Here is a 10,067-nt window from a genome sequence, read left to right as displayed (position 1 = left end):
ATATATATATATATATATATATATGTTAAAATTAAAAAAGGGACATTTAAATACCCAACACATGATTCTTATGTACTTACAAATCTCCCATCTAAGCTTTCATTTTTACACAAATGGGCGACAAATCCTTAATCTCACATAAAAAATAGTGTTTTTATCATTTTCTTAAAGTGAAATACACTTTTTACATGTATAGGTTCAAGCATGAACGTGTTATATATTTAAATATAAAAAATTAGCTGTGAAAAATCCAAATACATAAGAATTATGTGCTCCTTATGAAAATTTCTTATAAAAAAAGGCTCGGCCCATCAAGGCCCTTAATATGACTTCCAAAATGTGTTTTAAAACTTTTAATTGCCATGTAACAGGTATAAGCAAGCCCAATGTATTGAAAATTAAGTTTGTCTGAATAGACTCCAACAATTCTTCACCATCCCACGTGAACTCGAGTCATGACACGGATCTATAAGCAATTTTTTAAATAAGAAATCTTCAGATTTTGATTATGAGTCATTTAAAGCTCTGATTTCAAAAAAATTATAGTCAAATTGATCGTTTTGACGAGACGGACCCAATGATACCAAAATGGGTCCAATTTGAACCAAATCATGCTCAAATCAAGACATTAAGCCCATTTTTTAAGCTTTATGGAAATATTTGGAAGGTCAAAGGGATGTCGAATCTAGCGAGCCTGTAGTCGAATCGAGCGTCTCAACAAGACGAATTCAACGAGATCAAAATCGCTCAATTCCGACGTCCTTAAGGTACTCAAATGTCCATCATCAAACTTCGTATGATAGAAAAAAGTTCTCTGAACCATCCGATCAAAGTGGTTCATATTTCTGCATTAATTGCACTCAGAATATTATAAATAGAGTCCCAACTCTCTCATGAGGAAGAAGAGAGTTTGAGATTAGAGCAGGAGCTTGAAACTTTGAGAAGGAGTTGAAGTCCAACACCACCACCGACGATCGATGTCTACCACCATTGACCTCTGTCAACAACAACCGAACGTCACTGACTTTCGTCGATCGTCTCTGACCACCATTGATTGACGTCGACAACCACTGAATTTTTTAGACCACCGCTGACTGTCTTCGATCGCCGCCGACTGTCGTCGATCGCCGCCGACTATCGTCGATGACTGTCGACTGTTGTCAATCACCGCCAATCTCCGTCGACCACCTCCGAATGTTGTCAATCACCGTTAACGCCCCCTACCACATTCGATCACCGCCAACCACCGCCAACTCGACACCGACAATCGCTATCAATTGTCTTCCGTTCCTAGAAAAAAAAATTCATCAGCATGTCGACATTGTAACTTGGGAAACATGATAACTCTTTTCCACCTGTGGCATACGTGGTTGCAACTGCAATCATCTATTATAGTGAAACTCTTCAGCTGGGTCATGCCCCGTGGTTTTTCCTTCTTTTGGGTTTTCCACATAAAAAACTTATGGTGTCATTATCAGATGCTTACACTTTTTTGAGTGAGTGTTGAATCTACATACCACCCTAAGATGATAATCTGCTACTCTACTGCCACAAATTTTCTAGCACGCATCAGTTTGGCGATGTATGTGGGAAACTTCAATCCCACCACTAAAGTACTTACGAGTCTTACTAAATGGCCACCTGACACAATATTTATTATTGAGCATCCCGCTCCAACACCCATCGTTTCAGGGAGCAGTCACGAAGACAACGGCGGCATGTTTCTTCATCTTCCCTCCGTAAGAAACGCTATCCTGACAACGAAGACGTGTCAGGTCCTTCTCTGAAATGCTAAATGCGCAGATTGGAGGAGTCTCACTTAGAGATCTTTTAGCTCTTACGTGAGGTTCAACAATTGCTGCCTACACCATTAGATGAAGTTTGTTTACCTCTAACAGTCATCCAAAAAAAAGCACAACTTCACCCCATGTTGCTTACAAGCCATCGAGTAGAAGTCATCAAATTTCTGAAGGCAAAGTTCATACAGGAAGTACACCACCCTGTGTGGCTAGCCAATGTTGTCATGGTTAAAAATCCCAGCAGTGCATGAAGAATGTGCTTCGACTACACCGACCCCAACAAGGCTTGTACAAAAGATAGTTTCGTCCTCCCGTGCATAGATCAACTCCTCAATGCCACGTTCGGACACCGAATGCTCAGTTTCATGAATACATACTTTGGGGTACAACCAAATAAATATGAATTCGAGAGACGAGGAAGCCACCTCCTTTCAGGCAAATAAGGGATTATGTACTGCTACCAAGTTATACCATTCAGGTTGAAAAATGTTAATGTGACCTATCAATGACTCATGAATAAGGTCTTCAAATATCTTCTCAGACATACGATGGAGGTGTACACTGTATGTGGTATTGTCTGTTGACTTTATGGTAGTCTCTGCTTCTGATGAGTCGTCTTTTTCTCCTCTACTGTCCCCTCAGTGGGCATTGTACGTGGGCGGAGTATCTGGAAACTTTAGAGCGGGTGCTAGAATATTACTCATCTCCTCAAAGCAAGATATCTTGAAGTACACCTTTCGCTTTCTCCAAATAGACCACAATATTTGTAATCATCAAAGGAAGTTCTATTATTTAGGCTAAGTTAATAGTTATTTTATGTAGTCATTTCACTAATAAGCGTTTTATTAGTAATGAAAGTTGTTATAATCTATTTTAGATGCAATAATGATTTTCGAAGTGTAGTCCAAAATCACAATCAGAACTTAGCCATACTTGGACTTGCTCCGCATTAAATTAAATAACAAAACATGTGGCCTTGGACACTGACAGATAAAGACCACCACTTACCCTTTCACCCCTCCCTTTATTATATTATTTGTTTATGATGTCACATCCATAGATAAGCTAACCTATTTGTAAATAATGCATTTGTAAGAAAAAATTAAAAAAAAAATCACATTCATGCACATTTGCCTTATCTACTTATGTATAAATATCTAAAATTTGATATTCATATTTATAACATCTTAATGCTATAAAAATAAAAAAGAAAAAATATCTTTTACTTCAAGAAAGATGATGATGCTGATTGTTGGGTGCTGGTAAATTTGTGTTGGCAGTAGAGTGGTACATTAACTTCTTTGTGTTATATCAAAATCCGTCACAGATAAAGAAAAATCTGACAGAGGAGAAAACAAGGATTTTTATATGGAAAAACCAAAGGAAAAAAAAATGTGGTATAATGCACTTGAAATGATTACGCTATGTCAATGCAAGTTACAAGGCTTTCTCGGCCATTGAATAGACATTAGTAATATTACACGAGTTGGGGTTATCAACTTGAGTTTCACAAAGAGAGTGATGGAACATGTTGAAAATGGGCACCAATCCTACTAATGTGATAAAATACTAATGGTAGGGGTTGTATGACGGATATGATACCAATGTTAGTTTGATGATGATGGTTTGATGATGGTGGTGTTGGTCGAGTATCGGCTCTGTGACAGTTATCCGACAAGAACTATTACCCAACGTCAGTCAAGTGATAGTGATTTGATGATGGCCCAACGATGGTGGTTCAGCATTGTGGCAGCCTAACGAGGATCAATGGCTTAGTGGTGGTGCAACTCAAAAATGCTCAAGAAATTGCAATTCCTTTCAATTTGACCATCTCGGTCCACCTTCATGAAGAGTGTGTAGATTTATTTATATATTTTCGTGGTGGTGACCTCCATAAATGTTGCATTAATCTGAACCATGTAGTGAAAAAAGACGACAATAAAGCGAAAAATGGAATGAGAAAAATTGCACGTAGAAAAAACACCAGAGCGACACACAGATTTACGTTGTTCGACAAATTTGCCTACGTTCACGAAGTTGCAGAGGATTTATTTCTTCGAGGAATTACACCGTCGAGCGCAACAACGTTTACAAGAAAATATCTATTTTCTTCTTTCCCTTCCTCTCTCTCTCTTCCTCATTTTTCTCTTAGCTCTCAATAGGACTTGGTATGGCCTTGCTTTGCTTTGCTTGGCTTGTATTTCCTTTAAACCAAAAGAGACTATTTATAGAAACCATGAGAACGGTTGGTGGGAGGTAGGTGAGCGGTAGGTAGGAGGTAGGTGAGCAGCAGGTGGGATGTGATAGGTGAGCGGTAGGTGGGTGTGGTAGGTGAGCGGTAGGTGAGATACTTAATTAAGAAGTTAATTAAATTCGGTGGACTGGGTCTCCACATTACCCAACAAACCACTCCATCAAATGAACTGAGAGTTACCTTCGATCCGATGTAAGTATTTGAATGGTTTAATGATGTCGAAAGTAAGTGATTTAGAGATCATTTGGTTCCTAAAAATATATCACAAAGCTTCTTTTATGCTTTAAATGCACGATCTGGGCTCACTTGGGCTCAAATCAGATTATTTTTATGCCATTTGATTATCTCACTAATACACCTCATATGATCATAAATTTGAGGACGGACATTTCGGACGGACATTTCTTAATTGGACATTTCTTAATTGGTTTTTTTTTTTTTTAATTTTTAGTTCCAATGTACGTTTTATGCTTGATCAAATGATCTTTTTAGGGACATAACAATCACCCCTCTACTCTCATATGCTGATGTTAGGCACAAAGAAAATATTTCTCACATTGTCATAAAATTATATGATAATATAATAATTTTGAAAAAATTATGAGGTGTAATCTCTCCTTGGATGTTAGCGCAGACCCTTTTCAGAGTCATGAGCCAAGTAAATATTCTCAATATTTATTTTAAACTATTAAATTTGAGCTTAAAATATTGAAAAATGAGCCTGCAGACTTAAAGATGCTAAAAATAGGTTGGATTGACTCTCATTGTTAGCAGAAGCAGTGATGTGAGCGCAGATGCACTAGAGGAGCGTTCAGTGATTTGTGCACAAGCATGCTCGCCCAAGAGCTATTGCGCGGGTGGGAAAGGGTTAGAAAGTTCTTCAAAGTACAATGATTATATGCAGAATGATTTATTGTACATCGGTCAAGAGTGATTGTAGTTGGGAGTAGTTACTAGGACTTCGGCGCATTGTCTTCGAAGTGCATTCTTTCACAATATTTAGGATAACACACAGCTTCGTAGGGTGTCTCATAACTCTACGGCGTAGGACTTTACTTCACACAACTTTTCTCTACCCAGCAGTGTATGTTGTGACTCTGTGAAGGGCTTCATTGTAACGAGCAGGGGTGGTCAATGGTGGTTTATGATGGTCGGTGATCGGTGGTCGGTGAGGGTCGGCAACTATGAGAGTGGGAAGTGATTGTTAGGTCTAAGATCCATAACGATATTGGAATTCAACTCCTTTGCGAACCAACTCCAGGTCCAGCTCTTCTTCTGGTTTAAGTTCTAAGTTTCTCTTCATGAAGGGGGTAGGGCTCTATTTATGGATTATAGGGTAGTTTTCTTGCAAATAAGGAAGGGATCTAGAACACTCCATCGAACGGCCCTGAGAGATTCCTCTTATTGGACCATGTTTTTGTGGGCAATTAAGTGTCCTAAAGATATCAAAACTGAGTGTTCTTGGGCTCGCTGGATTATTCTCATCAAGACGCTAGATTTAACTATAAGCACTTCAAATTTAGGATTCATTTGACCTACCAATTAGCCACACAAAACTTCTAAAAGTGGTTTAATAGCATGATTTGGGTTTGATTAACTCGATTGGGACAATTTTGGCGTCATTGGGTATGTCTACTCAAGTCGATCTGTTTGACTATAAGTTTGTTGAAATCAGAGCTCTGTGTGATTTTTAATTTAAGTTTAAACATTTCTTCTTAAAAAATGCTCTTAAATTCGTGCTAATTGCTTTATGATTCGTGATATGGCCACAAAGAACGAAGATTCAGGGGTAGATGCTTGAAAGATTATCCGAAGATAAACGTATGTTGTAAATATTTTTTTCACCTATGTAGTGTTCTTTTATTTTATTTTATGCAGGAATCCTAAGTTTTATGGATGCTTGTATTTATATGCAGACTCCAATCGAATATATGAAGATTGTCACATGTTCATATGAGTTTCCCTCTATTCATGCTTTTATATATATACTTGATAGTAAAATTATCATATGATACATTTGTATGTATTAATTTTTTTTGAAAATTTTGTTTTAACACATATCATACATTTAATAGTTCAAATTTGTTATCTTCTCTCGTTCTAACTACAAATCAACTAAATCAAAAAGAAAGAAGATGCTGAAGGAGATAAAAATTATTAAGCAACACCAATGTAGTGATTCACACCAATGATATTCCTTGTGATGAACCATGGTCGATGATCGATCTCCTCTTGCTCAAGAAACCAATCCTTTTTAAGCCTTGTGGGTAAGAAATAAGAAGTTAGAGATTTTAATTATTGCTAGAATGGCTGTAAGAAATAAGAAATCTGTTTTATATCATGTTCTAATCCGATTTGAAGCAAAAAGTTAAAAATTTAAGGTTGAAACAGACCTTCAGCAGTTGCAATCGAGATTTAACACCTTAACCACCATCTTAACTCATTCTGGTAAGTTTCTACATTTCTAAACAACTCATTATTGTCATACTTGAGAAAATTCAGTATGGCATCCAAAGGAAGCCTAACTTATTATTACAAGTCCATTCTGAAACATTTCTTTGTCACTTATCCTCCAAATATTTCCCACCGCTTATTTCTCCCCTTCTTAGATACCACAAACTCCTCCCTTCCTTCCACGCAAAACCTTTCCATGGCTCAGTTGCAGTACTAATCTATTTCCAGGAGATGCCAAAAGGTTAAGCTTTTCAACTGAATATGCAAGATTTGTGTTTTATTATGCAAGGTTCATTTTTTACACCTTTTTCGAAGAAAAGCTCCAGGGGTCCAGATAGAGAGGCTTGGAGTGTCTACAAAGGGTGATAATGCTATTAATCTTCTCGGTAGCTCTCCTCCTGGTTGGCATCGTGGTGGTGGTAATGATTCATGCGTGTGTGGTTGGTTGGACCATTGGGAGGATCGGCAACGTTGCAGAAGCAGAGGACTACAGACACTTGATCAAAGGGCTTTCGGCTGACGAGCTCGAGAAGCTCCCCTGCTATGATTACAGGAGTGGGGAGAAGGGAAGGAGAAATGAGGGAGAGTGTGCGGTTTGCTTGGATGGGTTTCAGGTGGGTGATAGATGCAGGCTATTGCCTATTTGCAGACACAGCTTTCATGCGAACTGTGTGGATTTTTGGCTGATGAAGACTGCAATTTGTCCGGTCTGCAGAAGCAGGGTGAGAGAAAGTTTAAGTGGTTTGGTCTCCGGTGATCGGCTGGGGGGTTTGAGGGGTGGAGGTGAAGGGTTTGGGCTGCAGGAGATTGAAGAGGTCGAATTCGGAGTTCGGCCGGGAGCTCCTAATGGTTCTGCTGCTCTAGAATAGATGGTTGGTGTGGTGAAAATTTGTAAATAGCAATTCGTCTCCCCCTTTTGGTTCTATGATTATTGTTGTGCAATGGAACAATTGTATTTAGTTCTGTGTTTTGCAGAAATTCTATTTCATTTCTTTACAAAAGATCTATTTTTGGGGGAACTGGAACTGATTGTGTTTCAACGAATTAAGATGTGCTGTTATTATTTTTATTCATGTAACACTCAAATTTTTGATATCACATATGTATATGAAAAAGGTGTTTGCACTGATTCAATATAGATCTAACGGTTTAAAAGAGAAGTGTGACGGAGGCAAGCCCACGAACAGCGGATCGTGACTCCCACCTGGCCGAACAAGTAAAATCAAATGAGACAAGTCAGCTAGGCCCAAACCGATCGAGCAGTGAGGTGGAGAAGAAGACCAGATGACTCAAACACAAGTCATCCGACTGGAAACGAGACAAGAGAGAGTTTCAGTCATCAACTATAAGAAAATTGGCTAGATGTAATAACTGTTAATACCTGTTATGGTATGACTCATATATCATATAGGGACAGACGCTGGAATGAAGCAGGGCAGAAGAATTTGTCCAAATCGGGAAATTGGGCAGAGTTTCGTTATGTGGGTTGGGGGTGCGGGGGCAACGCTCCGCGGTACGGTACAGGAGTAATGTTGTAATTACATATTGTACTTAGAGTTTACTTATGGGATAATAAATAGACATGTTAGTAACCCCAGAAGGTATCCTCTATTCTGAATATTGAAAGGAACACGCCGCTCTGCTCCCGAGGACGTAGGCATCTTTGTCGAATCTCATTAAATCTCTGTGTGTTCTTCTGGATTTGTGTCCATTCTTATTTTTTTTCGCCCTAATTTCTCAACAAGTGATATCAGAGCGATGATGACAGGGAAGAAAAATATCCGCGCAGGAAAAAGAAGATTTGAGAAAAAAGTTCGACGGTCTGGACTTCGGCGAGGAGAAGAAGGATTCGCGCCCAGTTTGGGTTCGGCGACGGTTCCGAGAAGTTCGGCGACGGGTCTCGGCAATTGTGGTACTGCTTCGGCTGGCTTGGATCGCGACAGGAGTTTGCAGACGATCGGAGACCAAGAGAGATCTTGCGAACATAAGAAATGAGGGCTCTTGTTTGCGGCAGTTTTGCTTCACCGCAAACGGGCGAACTAGTCGGACTCCAGAGCTTCTTCCGCGACAGCAAGCAAGAGGAAGTAGCGGTTTTTCGTTCTTCTGTGATCGGTTCCCTTCTGCGCGACAGATTCGGCGAGGCTCCTTCTGCACGAGAGGCGGAGTTCTGTTCGGTGCGGGAGGCGAAGCGCGAAGCAGAATTGGAAGGGATTCGCATTCCTTTGTTGGCCGAAGAGTGGAGGTGAAATTCGGGCGGCGCCAGATTCTATTCCTCTAAGGGACCGCGATCTGAATCTGATTTGTTTCCTTTCTATTGCAGGCGATTTTTTAAAGGCACAATAAAATTGGCTCTTATTTCATTCCTTTACGGGAGGAGGATGAAGAAAGAAAAGTTTTTGAAACTCATTAATTAAAAGGAAATATTTTAATTAATGGGGACTTAATTAAGGAAGCTTAATTAAGAAAATATTTCAATCTTTCCTTTCAAAAAAAAATTTTTTTGTTTTTTTGAAAAACTTAATTAAGGGAATTTTTTCAATCTTTTTTTAGAAAGATTCTCAGCAAGGAATTTGTAGAAGAATTTGTTGCATGAGTTATTTTCAAATGGCATTTTCTGGTGTAAAATTCAAGGTGGTGAAGTTTGATGAAACTGATAACTTCGGATTGTGGCAAGCAAGAGTAAAAGATATGTTGGCTCAACAGGGAATCTTGAAAGCTTTGCGGCAGCAAAACCAGATGTCATGGAGGATGAAGATTGAGAAGAATTACAATAACGCGGCGGTAACTATACAGGCCTATGTCTGATAAATGAAGTTATGTATCACGTGATGAATCTAAATCTAAAATCTCCAGGGGAGATATGGAAGAAATTGTAAACTCAGTTTATGACTAAAATCCCTGACGAATAAATTGCATCTGAAGCAAAAGTTGTATGGGCTGAAGATGCAAGAATGTTTCAATCTGGCACAGCATATTAATGGTTTCAATTAAATAATCACAGATTTATCACGGCTTGATGTGACTATTGAGGATGAAGTCCGAGCAATGATTTTGTTGTGTTCAATGTCTTCTTCCTATGAACATCTGGTGACTACTCTTACATATGGGAAAGAAACTGTCAAAGTTGATGAGATTATTGCAGCATTGTTAGCTCACAACCAGTGGAAGCAGAATGCAGGGGAAAGCTCTCATGGCGACAGTTTATATGTTAAGTGTAAGCAAGATCGTGGAAGGAAGAAAGAGAAGTTGGGTTCTAGAAAACGAAATTTCAGATCCAAGTTGAAAGGCAAAAAGTCAATTCATTGCTACAATTGCAAGGAATCAGTTCATATGAAGAGAGATTGTCCAAAACTGAAGAAGCAGACTGGGGATAAAGGTGATGCATAATCAAAGGTTGTAAATGTGGTGCAGAGAGACAATTCAGATTGCAGTAATGACAATATGCTCTCAATTTTATCAACTCAATTCACGGATGCATGAATTCTTGATTCAGGATACTCTTATCACATAACACCTAACAGAGAGTGATTTACTTCATACATTTACTTCATACTCATACA

At 38.9% G+C, this 10,067-nt stretch overlaps 1 protein-coding gene across 1 annotated transcript; it reads left to right on the top strand.

Annotated features, from left to right (window-relative positions):
* Positions 1-6,633: 6,633 nt before the first annotated feature.
* LOC110018264 (RING-H2 finger protein ATL56-like) lies at positions 6,634-7,872 on the top strand. The gene has a single exon (XM_020715532.1). It carries the CDS (start codon positions 6,876-6,878, stop codon positions 7,374-7,376), a length of 501 nt encoding a protein of 166 aa, XP_020571191.1. The 5' UTR covers positions 6,634-6,875; the 3' UTR covers positions 7,377-7,872.
* The last annotated feature ends 2,195 nt before the right edge of the window (positions 7,873-10,067 follow it).

This window comes from Phalaenopsis equestris, unplaced genomic scaffold (assembly GCF_001263595.1).
Source record: "Phalaenopsis equestris unplaced genomic scaffold, ASM126359v1 Scaffold000006, whole genome shotgun sequence".
Taxonomy (NCBI): Eukaryota; Viridiplantae; Streptophyta; class Magnoliopsida; order Asparagales; family Orchidaceae; genus Phalaenopsis; species Phalaenopsis equestris.
This window is presented reverse-complemented; position numbering and strand designations above follow the sequence as displayed.